We start from the raw sequence: 18788 nt of genomic DNA on the forward strand, positions 1-18788 counted from the left end.
AGGCTTACACATTAATCCTACTGTTCACTAAAAATAAAACTGATGACTTGTGAGCTGGTTTGCTCGGTGTATAGGAAATCGTTCCGGCATAAGTTTTATAACTTAGGGGTCGCTAACATACCCCGGGCTGGATTTTGATAGAAATAAAATGTTTTTTTCTACTTTACCTTGACGACATTCCGAGAGCGAACTTTCACGGTGACGTCCACCTTGCCTTTGATTCCCAAATTGGGGAGCCAAATATTCTCCTCAATGTCTTGTACTTTCACTATTTGGCCATCCCAAGTAGATTTGCCAGGGGGTTTCTTCGAGTCTACATAGGTAGCAAGGAAGTTCTGAATGCGAGGTATGAACGAGGTGAGTTCTGCCTTCGTATCTTCTAAGGACATTAGAGAGCCGTACAACATGAGGATGGTATCCTGAGAGGAAATGAGGCTCTCTATCACCTTACGAAGTTCCGAGTCGGTCCTTAGATTACCTTTCAACACCTGTGCACAATGGGAATAAGAAAATTAGTTTCAATAACCAAGAGTTACACTCTGATAAGTATAAATAAAAAATACCCAAGAGTAGATAGTTAAATGAAAGTGTTCGTGCTCCACGAAAAAAGTAGTGGGTGGCACAAATTAGATAAAATTTTCGTTAATTTTCTTCTCGGAAGGGATGTCCTTTTCCTATCATATCCTCGTTCTCCCTTCGATTTCGGGACGATACAGTACAGTTGCCTCGATAAAACCTCTTGAAAAAAGTAATAGGTAAGTAAGTACCTAGTGATGGGTAAATACCCGGGTACTTATTTTTAGGGTAAATACCCTGGGTATTTACCCGGGTAAATACCCAATTTTTATAAATACCCGGGTATTTTCAAGAAGCGCCTCAGTCGAATTGTGAAAGAAAATTAGTTTCAATAACTAAGAGTTACACTCTAATAAATATAAATAAAAAATACCAAAGAGTAGATAGTTAAATGAAAGGTTCGTGCTACACGAAAAAAGTAGTGGGTGGCACAAATTAGATAAAATTTTCATTAATTTTCTTCTCGGAACGGCTCCTATCATATATCTTCGTTCTCCCTTCGATTTCGGGACGATACAGTACAGTTGCCTGTATAAAACCTCTTGAAAAAAGTAATTGGTAGGTACAAATACATAAATAAATGTATATTCACAAAGTAATTCGGTCAAAAAAATTACCTCTTGTAGAAACTCATGCAGCAAGATTCCAAGAACCATAATGCTGGAGCCGGAGTCAACACCTTTGAACAAATCACTCAGTATTGACTTTCTCATACAGAACAAAGTAAGTACCTATACATAAATAAATGTATTTTCACTTTCCTTGTCCTTCAAGGAAGGAAAGTAATGTATTTGGTTAAAAAAATTACCTCTTGTAGAAACTCATGTAGCAAGATTCCAAGAACCATAATGCTGGAGCCGGAGTCAACACCTTTGAACAAATCACTCAGTATTGACTTTCTCATACAGAACAAAGCCCCAACGACACTGGTACCTGATACCAGAATATCTGGCTGGAACACAATCAGCCCTCGGCTATTATCCACAATCCAACTCTGATATTCATTACTATACTCTGCCTTGATGTTGATAATATCGCCTACATTGAGCTGGGTATGAACCCAGGACCCCATGACAAGACACCAGGTAGTGGTGTTTTCAGTTGAATCACAAGGTTTGAGGCAAAGTTTGAGTTGAGATCCCGTGATGGTTTCCATGTTTAAGATTTCACATTTGTTGAAACGTGTGAGATCAAGTTTCCTGTGAAGATAAAAAGGGATTGAGATAAAGATTGTTAATTTAGTACACAGTGGCAGAAACCTCATTTGGATGCTAATAAATAAATAGTGATTTGTTTTCCAGCAGTATTTAGGGTTTATCATTAATTATGTATGTTCTGAAACCAATATTTTGAGGACTCCCAAAAATCGTAAACTACATGAGTATTAAGCTTATTCACCTAGTCATAGTACCACGTATTTTTACTTACTGAAGATTGTCTATCTGCGAAAAATTCCATTCTTCATCGTCATCATCAAACAGTATTTAGGGTTTATCATTAATTATGTGTGTTCTGAAACCAATATTTTGAGGACTCCCAAAAATCGTAAACTACATGAGTATTAAGGTTATTCACCTAGTCATAGTACCACGTATTTTTACTTACTGAAGATTGTCTATCTGCGAAAAATTCCATTCTTCATCGTCATCATCAAATAGTATTTAGGGTTTATCATTAATTATGTGTGTTCTGAAACCAATATTTTGAGGACTCCTAGTCATAGTACCACGTATTTTTACTTACTGAAGATTGTCTATCTGCAAAAAATTCCATTCTTCATCGTCATCATCAAAATTTATTTTAGAAATGAAAGATAGATCAGGGATCAATTTCTTAGATGGAGAACTCAATATGGGAGACTTTGTGGCACTCAAGACAGCAGCAACCTCCTGGGATATGGACATAAACATGAATACATTCTTTTATATATTTTGAATATTGGACCAATAAGAGTTTGTTTTAAAGTATATATCATCTATGTCAGTGAGGCTGTTTGGAATAAACGTCCCCATTTTGATTTGTTGGAATCTAACCAGCACTTTGATTGTCCTCACACGAGTACATATCAAAGTAGATGTCAGCATGTGTTGTGCACAGACGATAATCTGACCATATGTATGCCCAATGTCGCATCGCGTCTTAAAGCCATTGACAAAATTTCAGTTTATGTTAAAATTATTTTATGTTAATTCAAGCCGGGCTTCGCTTTGAACTCTTGACGTTCGCGCTTCTTCCGTCTACCGCTAGGCGTTATTGGGTTAACTTTATACTGCCATTGATCTTGCGCCCTTAGAGATGGAAACTCTCAGGTGGTTGTAGTCGTGTTGTCTTTATGGAATTCTTATTTGGAACTGTAATAAATTCCTATTTGGGACTGCAATATCTCGGTTTAGGGGGAAGTGGATAGAGGACGGGGGTGTTGGGCAGATTCTCCCAGTCGCCTGGGAATTTCAGTCCGTTGCTTTGGTTACACTGCATGGACATCGTACTCTGGTCGAAGAACTCCTGCAGGACTCTGGTCTTCTCTGGAGTCCAATCTATGGAGTGATAGTTGTCGCTGATACCTTTGTCCGGGGAAGTTCGAGCTCCCTCCCAACTGGAACAATTGGAGAACAAAGAGAGCCCAAAGTATTAATCTTCGACCGTATTTCTCCATACTACCTAGGGTCGTATTTAGGGGGGAGGGGGACGAGGGGGCCCGGGCTCCCCTCTCGAGCTTCATTTTTCTCCTTTACTGTACGTCAGACTCCGAAAATTTGGAGTCGAGGGGGCCCGGCCACCCCCCCACCCTTGGAGCTCCATTTTTCTCTTGTATGTGGGCCAGACTCCGAAAATTTGAAGCATTCCCCCCCCTCCTTTACATCCCTGTTTGTCACTAGGAGTACTTTCAATTATTTGACAATCATCATTATCAGTTGGGTCATACAACAATTTATTATAGTTGTCTAATTTGTATAATTTCCTCTTACAAGGTTCATCATTTCTTTTTCTCTTCTTCAGTTGATCTGGTGAGCCTGGGATGCATTCAGGACTGCTAAGTAAAAGTTTCACACCACTATTAGAACATATGTTTTCCTCTTGAGAATTCTTGGCATTTACCTTGGTGAAAAAGCTAGATATTTTCAGCTGTTTAGAGGGAGATTTGTTACTAAATGGATTGGAAGGAACCAGAAAAGTGGAAATTTTTGGTTGATTTTTAGTGTCCTGAAATAAGAAATAAAATATATATAAGTATATATTTATGTAGATAGATATTATACACGCAAAAGCCCAATCAACTCAACTCATTGCACAGTCTAGTAGCTAGTACTACAGTGGGTTTGGGTTCAATTCCTTAAAGGATTGAATATTTCATTATTTAGTTCTGTGCTAAGTATAGAGTTGTTTGTAGCCTCATGAGGACACTATCTGCCAAGCCATTGAGGTGTTTTCATATTAGATAACATTAGCTTTAGATAAGGACAATATGTAGACTTGCTACTTGTAAGTGGGTAGCTATATTTATGTAGATAGATATTATACACGCAAAAGCCCAATCAACTCAACTCATTGCAAAGTCTAGTAGCTAGTACTACAGTGGGTTTGGGTTCAATTCCTTAAAGGATTGAATATTTCATTATGTAGTTCTGTGCTAAGTATAGAGTTGTTTGTAGCCTCATGAGGACACTAACTGCCAAGCCATTGAGGTGTTTTCATATTAGATAACATTAGCTTTAGATAAGGACAATATGTAGACTAGCTACTTGTAAGTGGGTAGCTTTTGTCACAAGACAGAGTATGAGTGGATGATCTATCAATATTAAAGTCATGACCTTCACACCCAATAAATCAAACTAATTAGGTAGCAGCTGATGCCACAACTAACTATATTGGAAAATCTAATTTTGACTACAAAAGTTGTAGGTATGAAACTTCATACTAAAGATTACTACTTTATGGGGATGGGCCAATGGGAGCACATACAAACAATAAACCAAACTAATTAGGTAGCAGCTGATGCGGTGATGCCACAACTAACTATATTGGAAAATTTAATTTTGACTACAAAAGTTGTAGGTATGAAACTTCATACTAAAGATTACTACTTTATGGGGATGGGCCAATGGGAGCACATACAAACGTTCCTCAGCTCCTCTATACCTAAGTCCATTAAAATCGGACCAATACATATCTACTTTGATAAGGGAGGAGCTGTCGGGCAAAATTATTCAGTTTGAAATTAGACGTTAATTAAAGAAATCTGATACCAACCTCAGTATTGTAGTGGTTAGCGCGGTGGACTTCGGATCTGGAGGTTGGTTGTTCCAGTCCAAGTCAATTCATAAAATTTAGCGTAGTGCATTAAGCGGGGAACGACATTTGTGACAAGGACATTTGTGACAAGCATTTATGCTTACCACACTTAAAATGCCTTCCTTAAGGAAGTTTGGTAATTCTGGAATCCCAACATAACCTTCGGAACACACTGTACTAACGTCTTGTGGGTATTTAGTATCGACTCACCGGAAGAACAGTCACAGGGTGTTTCAGAAGGCGGATCTCTTGGAAATGGGGACTGTAATGGTTGTCCCGATTCAGTTCAGCCAATTCCCGCCCATTCCGAATGTGCCGAGTATACACGCGTTTCCCGGTCAAATGTGTGTGAAGTTGGGATCCGAATACTTTGATCCCCTTGCTGGGTAAGCCCTGAGGGAAAAGGGATTTTTTTTTTAAAGAGGTTTGATAGAGGGAACTGTAACTGCTAAGGTATAATCGTCCCGAAATCGAAGAGAGACGAAGACAGAGTAGAAGATGTGATATTGGCGCGGCTCTGAGTGTTATACACGCAAGTTGTTATGAGCGCATCACCCTGAGAGGGGAAAAAAAGAGAATAAAATACCCTGTTTATACTGCCAGAATGAGACTGAAAAGTCCCTTTACCCCCGCAGTCAAAACAAGGTCCTCAGCTCCTCTATCCAAGTCCATTAAAATCGGACCAATACATATCTACTTTGATAAGGGAGGAGCTGTCAGGCAAAATCGAGTTCGAAATTACACGTTAAAGAAGTCTGATACCAACCTCAGTATTGTAGTGGTTAGCGCGGTGGACCGGATCTGGAGGTTGGTTGTTCGAGTCCAAGTCAATTCATAAAATTTAGCGTAGTGCATTAAGCGGGGAACGACATTTGTGACAAGCATTTATGCTTACACACTTAAAATTCCTTCCTTAAGGAAGTTTGGTAATTCTGGAATCCCAACATAACCTTCGGAACACACTGTAATAACGTCTTGTGGGTATTTAGTACCTATCTACTCACCGGAAGAACAGTCACAGGGTGTTTCAGAAGGCGGATCTCTTGGAAATGGGGACTGTAATGGTTGTCCCGATTCAGTTCAGCCAATTCCCGCCCATTCCGAATGTGCCGAGTATACACGCGTTTCCCGGTCAAATGTGTGTGAAGTTGGGATCCGAATACTTTGATCCCCTTGCTGGGTAAGCCCTGAGGGAAAAGGGATTTTTTTAAAGAGGTTTGATAGAGGGAACTGTAACTGCTAAGGTATAATCGTCCCGAAATCGAAGAGAGACGAAGACAGAGTAGAAGAAAGTCAGCTATTCCGAGAACGATCCTTATCTGTTCAGGATAAAATCCGCCTCGGGCGGGAATCGAACCCGCGACCTGGCGTTTTGCAAGGCAGACGCGCTACTAACTAGGCTGGCTAAAAGGAGAAGAAATAAGAGGAGGAGGAGGGTGCCCAAGTTTTGAACCTACCACTGTGGTGCATTCAGAGGTGCAGTATCCAGACAGTGTGAAATAGTTGGTGCGAGGTGGGACAGCCATCTTGTCTGTATACTCCAGTCCGAGTTCCATTATACCCGCATCATAACGTCTCAGAGATTTGCTGATCTGAAGTCTCAGCCCAGAACTATCGATAATACCTGAAACAAAGGAAACGTAAATAGAAATTGATTTTTTTTTCTTCCATTTGGTTAAAAAGAGAGGTTTGATGGAGGGAACTGTAACCGCCAAGGTCTTATCGTCCCCAAAATCGAAGAGAGAGGATTGGAGAAAGCCAGCCGTTCCGAGTACGAACCTTATCCCTTCAGGATCAAATCTGCCCGAACTAGCAGCCTAGCGCTTACAAGGTAGACGCGCTACTAACCAAGCTCGCTGGCAGTTTGGAGATTGGGACTGTTAAAAGGAAATAGGTAAGAACTAGCAAATCAAAGAACCTTTGGTCTTACCCGCTATATGTTCCGGGTTATTGTAATGAACCTCCAGCATGACATAGCTGTTGCTTGCCGGGCCTCCAATGGGTCGACCTGCCTCCTGAAAAGACGAAAAATATCGTTATAGGTACATATGTATTCATGGTATCCATCCAAAGCAGCTGCTATCTCAAACGTCATCAGTTTATTGAAGGCTGAATTGATTTCTGCTTGGTAGGGGGTTTTTTTTCGTACAGAGGTATGTCCTGCTGTGGAGGAGCAATACAATGGAAGAGCTCCATGTGGTGCACTATGCCTTCGCTGCTCGGTTGTATGGCTGACTCGAACTGGGGAACACCGAGGAGGTAAATTAGTCAAAACTTTAATTATAGTAGTCAACAGAGCAGAGCTGTAAAGCTGGGTCCACACATAGTCAACGGCGATGGCCGTCGATCGATGGTCGATCGACAAGGTGAATCTATGTTGTCGAGGCAGAGTACGGTATGTCAACATTGATGGACGGCCGTCGACTATTTGAGGACACAGCTTTAGGTTGTGCTTTACGAAGAAGTCGCGTGTGTCGATTAACGTCGCCTTAGACGCTGCTGATGGAGAATTACCTGAATATGGTCGATCGACAAGGTGAATCTATGTTGTCGAGTCAGAGTACGGTTTCAGTCAACATTGATGGACGGCCGTCGACTATTTGTGGACACAGCTTTAGGTTGTGCTTTACGAAGAAGTCGCGTGTGTCGATTAACGTCGCCTTAGACGCTGCTGATGGAGAATTACCTGAATCACGTGGTGTTTCTTGTCAGCCAGTTCGGGAGGCAGTCGAATGACTCGACACCAGTAAGTTGTTTCCTCCGTGGGTACATGGAGCTTGGAGTTGTGGAACACATAGCTCCACGCTTCCTCTCGACCGATGGGCTGTCCCAAGATGGTCTTCAGAAGCTGAACCCTTTCCATGCCTCGCTCTTCTGCTGATCCGAGAGAAATTGAGTCCGGTTCGATGTCATTGGTCAGATCGAGAGAACCGCGTAGCCAGACTACGTGAGTAGTACCGTCCTGATGAGAAAGAGGTGGAAAGGTCGAGAGATTCATCAGATTAGTTTCTGGGACTTTTTTACGTATATTACAGAGTTTTGATAGAGGGAACTGTAACTGCCAAGATCTTATCGTCCCGAAATCGAACTGAGAAAGAAGACAGGATAGGAGAAAGCCAGCCGTTCCGAGAACGAACATTATCCGTTCAGGATAAAATCTACAGAAGGTATAGCAAAATAAATAACTCAATAAATAAATAAATTAGGTAAATCGTAAAACAAAATTAACTTATGAGTAAATAAATCAATCAATCTAAGGAAATGTTTTAAAAGAGACAGTGGGAAAATAGGAAAATACAATTTTATGTTTGTATCATACCATAGAAGAATTTACCATTTAATTGTTATCTCTGATGGTTACTTTGGTAAGGGAGATGACAAAAAATATTTCAAAGAAGGCGACACCAGAAAAAATTCAACGGGGACTTTTTACTCATTGAGTCTTGCGATTATTTCTTACAATTCTTAGCTTAAAAAGCTGTCAGCTATCACCTGTCAAATTCATAAAACCAAAGGAGAGACCTACAACGACTTATGCTGGATAGTATCTATTATAATCCTCTATTATTGTGTAGGTAGGTATAGTGAAAAAGAAAAAGTAATAGGTAGGGTAGGAGGTATTATAAATTAGGTGAGTATAAAGATGTACGGGTAATTTCTTGATAGGTAAAAGAACAAAACATGAAACCTCAAAGATGAATTCTGGTAAAAGAACAAAACATGAAAACCTCAAAGATGAATTCCGCTGAAGATGGAGTTGGTTTAATTCTTGTTGGTTTCAGACACACTGATGGAGAGTCGTCTAATGTTGGGGCGATCGTAATCTTCCATACTCATTCCCTTGCTCAAACGTCGTCGAGATGGTCTGTCACTGTCAGTGGAACTACCAGAGAATGTACGCTGCCGTTCGATGCCCGGCAGTGTCACAGAAGTGAGGAGAAGGAGAGGGTAAAAATCGACAAACTTGTTAGTATTTCCCCAAGTCGATTTTGGACGTCTAGTAGAATCACAGAATGGACTGTGTCTACTAAAGATTTCCCTACACATGATGAGTTTTGAGATGGCCTCAGTCCATTTGGACTTCTTCGTCTAGTCTAGGTACCTTTACGCTTCGGACAGGACAAGTAATGGGAGGTGGTTTGCGGACCACTTCACAACAGGTTGGCGGAGTACATAGCTAGATCTTTTATCATTAAATTCAAATGATCTATACGACTCTTGGAGGTTTTCAGCAACCATTTGAAAGAGAAACAAAATGGTATTTACTGGCATATTCTCCTTTCAAAGTTGATCTACAACTCATTGACTTACGAGTCAGGTAGATCACTAGCATTATCTTCATGTCCTGGAACATCGACATGGATGAACACAGATCTATCCTTGATCTCCTGCATGCAGGCTAGGTTCACGAACGTCTGAATGGAGTTGTCTGGAAAATGGAAAACAGTCCGTTTTAAGGTGAGTCCACACATGAAACAGTCCGTTTTAAGGTGTGTCCACACATAGTCGACGGGGCATCGATCGACTGAACCGTCCACACTGCCTCGACAACATAGATTCAAATCGTCGATCGACGGCTGGGCGACTATGTTTGGACGCACCTTTAGATAGGTGTCAAGGAGAATAACAGGTCCCTAATTCAGACTCTGAACTCCCCGCAACTCTATTTTTGCTCCAAGTGCGGAAGAAACGAACCGATATTTTCTGACCGTGGAGTAAAAAGTAAGGAGTGGAGAGTGCAGATTCTTTTGTGGAACAGATTACAGGACACTGAAAAGGAAAGATTCATTTTAACAATTTTCTGTCTAACATTATCTGAGATCTGTAAAGATGAACATTATCGACAACAATTATTATGAAACTTTCTTCAAATACCTATTATATATGTTAGTGGATGTGCACTTTGCACTGTTTTGGTGGATGTGCCCTTTGAACTGTTGTATGGTACTTTATTATATTGTTGCATGTTTTGGTAAATTGGACTTCCCCCTATATTTTCGAACCCTGAAAAACATAACTTACGATTGCAGTGAACTGTTGTATGGTACTTTTTATATTGTTGCATGTTTTGGTAAATTGGACTTCCCCCTATATTTTCGAACCCTGAAAAACATAACTTACGATTGCATCCTAGATCGTGAACAGTGAGAAACACAGCTCTCTTTTCTTGTTGAGAGAGATCACCCTGCACATGTACTGTCAGCACACCGCTCCTCTCTGTTTGAATAGAATATTTCTGAAACAAAACAGACACAGGTAGAATTGTATTAATTTTGTACTGAAAAACGAAACATTTGCGAGAAAATATTTTATTCAGATGTAGGTGACAATGATTAGTAAAATATAGGTTTGTATGTATTAGTTACCGTTTCTTGATCAATTTGACCATTTTTTGCAGACTGGACACCTAAAATGAACGATGTACATTGGAAGCAACATTTATTTTACCGTTTCTTGATCAATTTGACCATTTTTTGCAGACTGGACACCTAAAATGAACGATGTACATTGGAAGCAACATTTATTGTAGTTACCGTTTCTTGATCAATTTGACCATTTTTTGCAGACTGGACACCTAAAATGAACGATGTACATACATAGGAAGCAACATTCATTTATGAAGTAATGAAGTCAGTAATTTTTATGAACCTATACCTCTAAGTATTTAGGTCACATCCGAATGTCTCAGTTATAACCCTTGCTCTTTACCAGTTGTGCACATAATACGTTAGTAGGTACCTATCTATGATGTAGGTATCCACAATAAGCACAGACCATGGAAGAAACAGTATTTTGGTCGTTATATTTGTGCATATAAAAATTCTCATCCATATCATGAAGTATTTAGGTCACATCCGAATGTCTCAGTTATAACCCTTGCTCTTTACCATTTGTGCACAGCACATAATACATATGAATAGAATAGAATAGAATAGAATATATGTTTTATTTGCACATAAGATACATGAAAGTACATTGTACAATGGTCAATTTCTAATCTAACAAATAAAAGTTTTGAACAAGGCGTTTATCCCAACATACTAAAAGAAACAATTATTGTCCCTATACATAGAATAGAATAGAATAGAATATATGTTTTATTTGCACATAAGATACATGAAAGTACATTGTACAATGGTCAATTTCTAATCTAAATCATATACAATTCAAAATAATTATTCTTTATGACATTATGATCCAATGAACGTGTTCTATTATTAGAATTAAAAGTTGTCATAATCTAATACAATAGCATGACATAGCTGTTGCTTGCCGGGCCTCCAATGGGTCGACCTGCCTCCTGAAAAGACGAAAAATATCGTTATAGGTACATATGTATTCATGGTATCCATCCAAAGCAGCTGCTATCTCAAACGTCATCAGTTTATTGAAGGCTGAATTGATTGTATTTAATTAATCGATAAAGTCATCTAAAAATATAACAAAACAAGCGACAACAACAGTTTAAAAATAAATAATTATGTTTAAATATTTATATAAAATGTACATTATAAATCTCATGGTGCAATCCAATGGTGGGATGTAGGATAAAATAAAATAAAATTTACCTATATAATGTTTTTTTTCCGGGTTTAAAGTCACTGCGGTCACTGATGTGTATTTTAGTGACGGGGGTTTTACACATACTTCGGCGACAAGCCACCCGCCTAGCCGCCTACTCATCCGAATACCAACCACGCGCAACGTTACGTTGTTGAACTTCAGTGATTCATTGGGAACTGGATCATTTTTTTTTTCCGGGTTTAATGTCACTGCGGTCACTGATGTGTATTTTCTTGCTGGGGGTTTTACACATACTTCGGCGACAAGCTACCCGCCTAGCCGCCTACTCATCCGAATACCAACCACGCGCAACGTTACGTTGTTGAACTTCAGTGATTCATTGGGAACTGGATCATTGAAGATTATTCCACTTTTCATAATGAGTTCAGAAAATTCACAAAGCATATGTATATGTATACATATGAGTATTTACACAACTTTTACAAAGCATACACATTTACACAACTTGGGGTTTTGATGTGCGCTAATTTCGTAACCCTATATAATGGGGACATCAGATTTATAATATTTTTGTATGTTTGGTAGTTATGAGGATTATATTTTGTCAAATAAGGTACCTACTTTTTTTAGGAGATAATGTATTTTGGAAGAAGGTATTTAATTATTGTAGGTAGGTAGATAATGTAAACTACTTATGTAATATGTATACTTATTAGGTAGGAGTTACCTAGACTTAGCTATTTTTAAAATGATATAAAGAAGTAGGTAAAATACCTAGTTTGGTAAACAAGTTTTATAATTTACATATTTAGGTTTTAAATGTTGAACTACTTATTTAAAATGTATAAAGTAGGCATAATTAAAGTTAAAATTGTAATAAGTATGTATGTATTAGGTATATTGTATCCAAATTCTAATGGGCTTACGAAAGTTATTCTAGTTTCTGGTAGGGTGGTAGGATACCTAATGATAATGAATTAATGAACCTAAACCACCTACTCGTACTTACAACTTACAAAGACCCTCAAACTTTTAGAACTACCAATCCCCAAGTAAAATTTATAAATAGGTGATATAAAAAACTACGACTCTAAATTACTAGTAAACAAAATCAACACAATTAAAACAAGTAATAAACTATCTATATAAAAATCAAAACACAAAACAAACAAGGTAAGAAGGTATAGCAAAATAAATAACTCAATAAATAAATAAATACTATCTATATAAAAATCAAAACACAAAACAAACAAGGTATAGCAAAATAAATAAATAAATAAATAAATAAATTAGGTAAATCGTAAAACAAAATCAACTTATGAGTAAATAAATCAATCAATCTAAGGAAATGTTTTAAAAGAGATAGTGGGGAAAATAGGAAAATACAATTTTATGTTTGTATCATACCATAGAAGAATTTACCAACATAATTGTTATCTCTGATGGTTACTTTAGTAAGGGAGATGACAAAAAATATTTCGAAGAAGGCGACACCAGAAAAAATTCAACGTTGACTTTTTGCTCATTGAGATTTGCGATTATTTCTTACAATTCTTAGCTTAAAAAGCTGTCAGCTATCACCTGTCAAATTCATAAAACCAAAGGAGAGACGTACAACGACCTATGGTTCTGGATTGGTGGGCCAGTCCAAATCTGGCTATCACATTCGCTCCGGCTCCTTCGCCGAACCCTATCACATATCGTACATGAAGAAGATCAAGAATGGCAATGAGATCTTCGCCTAGGGTTTGTAAAGATGGAAAATTGAACCTGAAACGAAAGAGTGAACTGTTGACTCTCATCCGACTTTGTAGGCGTGATGAAGAAGGAGAGGGTAAAAATCGACAAACTTATTAGTATTTCCCCAAGTCGATTTTGGACGTCTTCACAACAGGTTGGCGGAGTACATAGCTAGATCTTTTATCATTAAATTCAAATGATCTATACGACTCTTGGAGGGTTTCAGCAGCCAGGTATTATAAATTAGGTGAGTATAAAGATGTACGGGTAATTTCTTGATAGGTAAAAGGATAAAATATGTCGTCAATTTCAAACGTTTCATGAAAAACTCAAAAATGAAATCCGCCGAAGGAGTTGGTTTAATTCTTGTTGGTTTCAGACACACTGATGGAGAGTCGTCTAATGTTGGGCCGATCGTAATCTTCCATACTCATTCCCTTGCTCAGACGTCGTCGAGATGGTCTGTCACTGTCAGTGGAACTACCAGAGAATGTACGCTGCCGTTCGATGCCCGGCAGTGTCACAGAAGTGAGGAAAGAGGTTTGATAGAGGGAACTGTAACTGCTAAGGTATAATCGTCCCGAAATCGAAGAGAGACGAAGACAGAGTAGAAGAAAGTCAGCTATTTCGAGAACGATCCTTATCCGTTCAGGATAAAATCCGCCTCGGGCGGGAATCGAACCCGCGACCTGGCGTTTTGCAAGGCAGACGCGCTACCAACCAAGCTACTAACTAGGCTGGCTAAAAGGAGAAGAAATAAGAGGAGGAGGAGGGTGCCCAAGTTTTGAACCTACCACTGTGGTGCATTCAGAGGTGCAGTATCCAGACAGTGTGAAATAGTTGGTGCGAGGTGGGACAGCCATCTTGTCTGTATACTCCAGTCCGAGTTCCATTATACCCGCATCATAACGTCTCAGAGATTTGCTGATCTGAAGTCTCAGCCCAGAACTATCGATAATACCTGAAACAAAGGAAACGTAAATAGAAATTGATTTTTTTTTCTTCCATTTGGTTAAAAAGAGAGGTTTGATGGAGGGAACTGTAACCGCCAAGGTCTTATCGTCCCCAAAATCGAAGAGAGAGGATTGGAGAAAGCCAGCCGTTCCGAGAACGAACCTTATCCCTTCAGGATAAAATCTGCCCGAACTAGCAGCCTAGCGCTTACAAGGTAGACGCGCTACTAACCAAGCTCGCTGGCAGTTTGGAGATTGGGACTGTTAATACGAACCTTATCCCTTCAGGATCAAATCTGCCCGAACTAGCAGCCTAGCGCTTACAAGGTAGACGCGCTACTAACCAAGCTCGCTGGCAGTTTGGAGATTGGGACTGTTAAAAGGAAATAGGTAAGAACTAGCAAATCAAAGAACCTTTGGTCTTACCCGCTATATGTTCCGGGTTATTGTAATGAACCTCCAACATGACATAGCTGTTGCTTGCTGGGCCTCCAATGGGTCGACCTGCCTCCTGAAAGACGAAAAAGATCGTTATAGGTACATATGTATTCATGGTATCCATCCAAAGCAGCTGCTATCTCAAACGTCATCAGTTTATTGAAGGCTGAATTGATTTCTGCTTGGTAGGGGGTTTTTTTTCCGGGTTTAAAGTCACTGCGGTCACTGATGTGTATTTTAGTGACGGGGGTTTTACACATACTTCGGCGACAAGCCACCCGCCTAGCCGCCTACTCATCCGAATACCAACCACGCGCAACGTTACGTTGTTGAACTTCAGTGATTCATTGGGAACTGGATCATTTAACGTGCTATCGCTGGCTGAACTGATTTCTTGTTTAAATAGCTACTGTCTTGATGCTGAAGGTGTGTCCAAACATAGTCGACCGACGAAGTGAAGAGGTGAATCATATATTGTCGAGGTAGTGTACAGTTTCAGTCGATGACAAGCGATCGACGGGGTCGACTATGTGTGGACACAGCTTAATACTCAATTCGTTGGCAACTAACTTACTTTGGGGTATCGGAAGGGCAGTGCCCCCATTGCCCACGCAGCCAGGACACTCTTACAGGACTCCACTATGGGGGGCTTCTCAGGGGAGGAGCAGGGGCCTTCGTACAGAGGTATGTCCTGCTGTGGAGGAGCAATACAATGGAAGAGCTCCATGTGGTGCACTATGCCTTCGCTGCTCGGTTGTATGGCTGACTCGAACTGGGGAACACCGAGGAGGTAAATTAGTCAAAACTTTAATTATAGTAGATGGTCGATCGACAAGGTGAATCTATGTTGTCGAGGCAGAGTACGGTATGTCAACATTGATGGACGGCCGTCGACTATTTGAGGACACAGCTTTAGGTTGTGCTTTACGAAGAAGTCGCGTGTGTCGATTAACGTCGCCTTAGACGCTGCTGATGGAGAATTACCTGAATCACGTGGTGTTTCTTGTCAGCCAGTTCGGGAGGCAGTCGAATGACTCGACACCAGTAAGTTGTTTCCTCCGTGGGTACATGGAGCTTGGAGTTGTGGAACACATAGCTCCACGCTTCCTCTCGACCGATGGGCTGTCCCAAGATGGTCTTCAGAAGCTGAACCCTTTCCATGCCTCGCTCTTCTGCTGATCCCAGAGAAATTGAGTCCGGTTCGATGTCATTGGTCAGATCGAGAGAACCGCGTAGCCAGACTACGTGAGTAGTACCGTCCTGATGAGAAAGAGGTGGAAAGGTCGAGAGATTCATCAGATTAGTTTCTGGGACTTTTTTACGTATATTACAGAGTTTTGATAGAGGGAACTGTAACTGCCAAGATCTTATCGTCCCGAAATCGAACTGAGAAAGAAGACAGGATAGGAGAAAGCCAGCCGTTCCGAGAACGAACATTATCCGTTCAGGATAAAATCTACCCCGGGCGGATCTGATTAAAAGTACCTACCTAAACCGTACAAGGGCACAAGTCAGAGTGCACATGCGCAAAATACACCTATACATTTATGAACGGTCCTTTGGTCACTCGGTTCCTACATAGGAGATCCTAAAAGAGTTTGATTGTCCCATTTCCGTAAAAGTGTCAAAGTAATTTTCATTCTAAACTGTAATTTCTCAAAGCTTACTTTGACCCACAGCACCTAAATGAGAAGTATTTGTCTCGCCCCTAAAATAAGATAGTTAGGTACTACATATTTACAGGCAATAGGCACTGACTAGTTTATTATTATCTACTATTTTATTGTTTAATTAATTTTAAAACAGACTCACCTCTATCAAATAGTCATCACCATCACAAGTGTCCATCTTTCGTACGAATGAAAATCGCGTCCTGTTATATCGGGTACTCCACGAGAATTGCTCACAGTCCTGGGACCTTTCATCCATCTGGATAGATTCCTGCAAGTGTCCATCTTTCGTACGAATGAGAATCGCGTCCTGTTATATCGGGTACTCCACGAGAATTGCTCACAGTCCTGGGACCTTTCATCCATCTGGATAGATTCCTCATCTGACCAAATAAGATAGTTAGGTACTACATATTTACAGGCAATAGGCACTGACTAGTTTATTATTATCTACTATTTTATTGTTTAATTAATTTTAAAACAGACTCACCTCTATCAAATAGTCATCACCATCACAAGTGTCCATCTTTCGTACGAATGAAAATCGCGTCCTGTTATATCGGGTACTCCACGAGAATTGCTCACAGTCCTGGGACCTTTCATCCATCTGGATAGATTCCTCATCTGACCACATATCCTGAGGAAGAAAACTTGTGAATCATCTGTGGTGGTGCGGAGCTGAGAATGAGAGCCTTTTCAAGAATGAGAGTGGAAAGACTCACCTTTTTTGGGGGAAACATGGTTTTACTTTGATTCTTGGAATTCGGACAAACCTAAAGATTCTAAATTCACCTCAAATTCTAAACGAAAAGGAATAAATGCTCGTGTTAAGCATAGATGCTCGTCGAAAAATATGTAGTGACAAGTAAATACACTGCGATAAATTTTATGACTTGATTTGGACTCCACCATCAACCTCCAGATTCAAAGTCCACTAACCACTACACCACTGAGATTGGTTCCCAATTCTAAGCACAGAACCGAAAAGAAAACTTTGAACCCCAGACATACAAAGTGAAAGTACCATCAGGATAAAATCCACCCCGGGTGGGAATCGAACCCGCGGCCTATCGCTTACAAGGCAGACGCACTACCAACTAAGCTAACTAGGCTGGCGGATAGGTGATTAAGTGACCTTTAGTAGACGATTCTGCGATCTTGGCCAACCTAGTTAGCTTGGTTGGTAGCTCGTCTACCTTGTAAGCACTAGGCCGCGGGCTCGATACCCGCCCGCGGGGCGGATTTGATCCCGAACAGATAAGATTCGTTCTCGGAACGGCTGGATTTCTCCTATCTTATCCTTCTTCTCCCTTCGATTTCGGGACGATAAGACCTTAGCAGTTACAGATCCATCTGTCAAACCTCTTTTAAAAAAAAGGGTCTAAAATGGACCAATGTAGATTCGTAGAAGCTTAACCCATCCTTTAGGGCTGTTTGCCCCTACATCTAAGGCTCTGAATGGGCTTTTTCATTTGAATACTTACTGCCTTAGTAAGTTACATTGTCCGATTTTTATGATTAAATTAATCAAAGACAGCCTAAAACAGAAAAATACTTACGGCCTCAGTGAGTACATCTCCTGCTCGTTCTATTTTCAACAGTGTACATTTGTTCTTGCAAAGGTCTCGGTGTAACTTCTCCACCACGTTGGCGTAAGATCCTAGCACTCCTGTCACCAATAGAATGTCCAACTTGTAGTCCTTCAACGGCAAATCCTTACGACTGAAAAAATAACAATCGAGATTAATTATCTTCAAGGACAATCGCATGTGGAACACTCTTTTGACTCTTTAATTTTTACTCGTGTTTTGAACAAAAATAGCTTGAAAATTAGATTGGTCTACAAAGGTGTGTTTAAACTAGTCGACCGGCCGTCGATTGACGAGGTGAATCTATGTTGTCGAGGCAGTGTGGACGGTTCAGCACCTACCTCAATATAAGTTATTTTTAGGTACTTACGTCAAGAAAGCATTCACGTAATGTCGAATGTTTTTGGAATTGATGTCCCCTTGTAGTTTCTTGATAAACTCATTCACTACAACATCTTTGTCAGGGTTTGTTTCGTTCATCAATTGCTGTAAAATAACACAATTTAAAGTCGATAATTCAACGTTTTTCTCCTTCTTTCTCTTCTTTATTTTGTCCTAATCATCTATTTATTAGTTTTTTTTCTTAATTCTCCTATGTTTATTATTAGTTTATTCGTAGTAATGTTTTTATTCTATAATTGGTCTTTTTCAGCGAGCAAGCGAGCGAGTGGGAGTCTAGGAGAGAGAATTAGGGATGCATTTCGATTTAGTTCGGGGGGGGGTTTTTAACTGCCGGTTCTTGGTCGGATGACGTGTCTAGTTCGTTAAATCCATCGCCTCATCATCGCCTGATCCTATTGAATATTTGTTTGCTAACCAATGGATTCCGGTGTTTAGTATGTTTGTTTTTGACGAAGTGCAGCATTACTACCATCTGAGGCTATTTGGAATACCACTTAGGTGATCTAAGGAAAGCCTTTACCGGTTGACTATCATATATGACAGTATGAACCATGTCGGTCGTCTGGACTGAGAGGCCCTAATTTTAATTTACAAGATGTGTA

At 40.0% G+C, this 18788-nt stretch overlaps 3 protein-coding genes and 1 long non-coding RNA gene across 4 annotated transcripts in view; 1 reads left to right on the forward strand and 3 right to left on the reverse strand.

Annotated features, from left to right (window-relative positions):
* The window catches only part of LOC103510039 (DNA replication ATP-dependent helicase/nuclease DNA2), a gene marked incomplete in the record, with an annotated part of 4917 nt that extends 2431 nt beyond the window's left edge, over nucleotides 1-2486 (reverse strand). Inside the window, 4 exon segments of the mRNA XM_026824070.1 lie at nucleotides 168-488; nucleotides 1194-1229; nucleotides 1421-1775; nucleotides 2320-2486. Of these exon segments, the coding sequence (XP_026679871.1) occupies nucleotides 168-488; nucleotides 1194-1229; nucleotides 1421-1775; nucleotides 2320-2486 (879 nt within the window).
* A 7-nt stretch (nucleotides 2487-2493) lies between these two features.
* LOC103510050 (tyramine beta-hydroxylase-like) lies at nucleotides 2494-16935 on the reverse strand. The gene is made up of 9 exons (XM_026824074.1): nucleotides 16918-16935; nucleotides 16686-16832; nucleotides 15510-15785; nucleotides 15100-15297; nucleotides 14514-14598; nucleotides 13929-14095; nucleotides 5874-6056; nucleotides 5352-5425; nucleotides 2494-3172 (listed from the first exon to the last, which is right to left on the reverse strand). Exons 1-9 carry the CDS (start codon nucleotides 16933-16935, stop codon nucleotides 2941-2943), a joined length of 1380 nt encoding a protein of 459 aa, XP_026679875.1. The 3' UTR covers nucleotides 2494-2940.
* On the forward strand, nucleotides 11942-12890 carry LOC113467749. Its single transcript, XR_003391708.1, has 2 exons — nucleotides 11942-12567; nucleotides 12649-12890. It is a non-coding gene; the product is annotated as an uncharacterized LOC113467749 (long non-coding RNA).
* A 783-nt stretch (nucleotides 16936-17718) lies between the features above and the next one.
* LOC113467745 overlaps nucleotides 17719-18788 on the reverse strand; it is a 4649-nt gene continuing 3579 nt past the window's right edge. The window contains exons 2-3 of the mRNA XM_026824114.1: nucleotides 18155-18270; nucleotides 17719-17917 (exon numbers count right to left, since the gene is read on the reverse strand). Coding sequence (XP_026679915.1) covers nucleotides 17734-17917; nucleotides 18155-18264 — 294 coding nt within the window. The 5' untranslated portion in view covers nucleotides 18265-18270 and the 3' untranslated portion in view covers nucleotides 17719-17733. The remainder of the gene's footprint in view (nucleotides 17918-18154; nucleotides 18271-18788) is intronic.

The sequence above is a fragment of the Diaphorina citri genome, unplaced genomic scaffold (assembly GCF_000475195.1).
Source record: "Diaphorina citri unplaced genomic scaffold, Diaci psyllid genome assembly version 1.1 scaffold25, whole genome shotgun sequence".
Classification (NCBI taxonomy): domain Eukaryota; kingdom Metazoa; phylum Arthropoda; class Insecta; order Hemiptera; family Psyllidae; genus Diaphorina; species Diaphorina citri.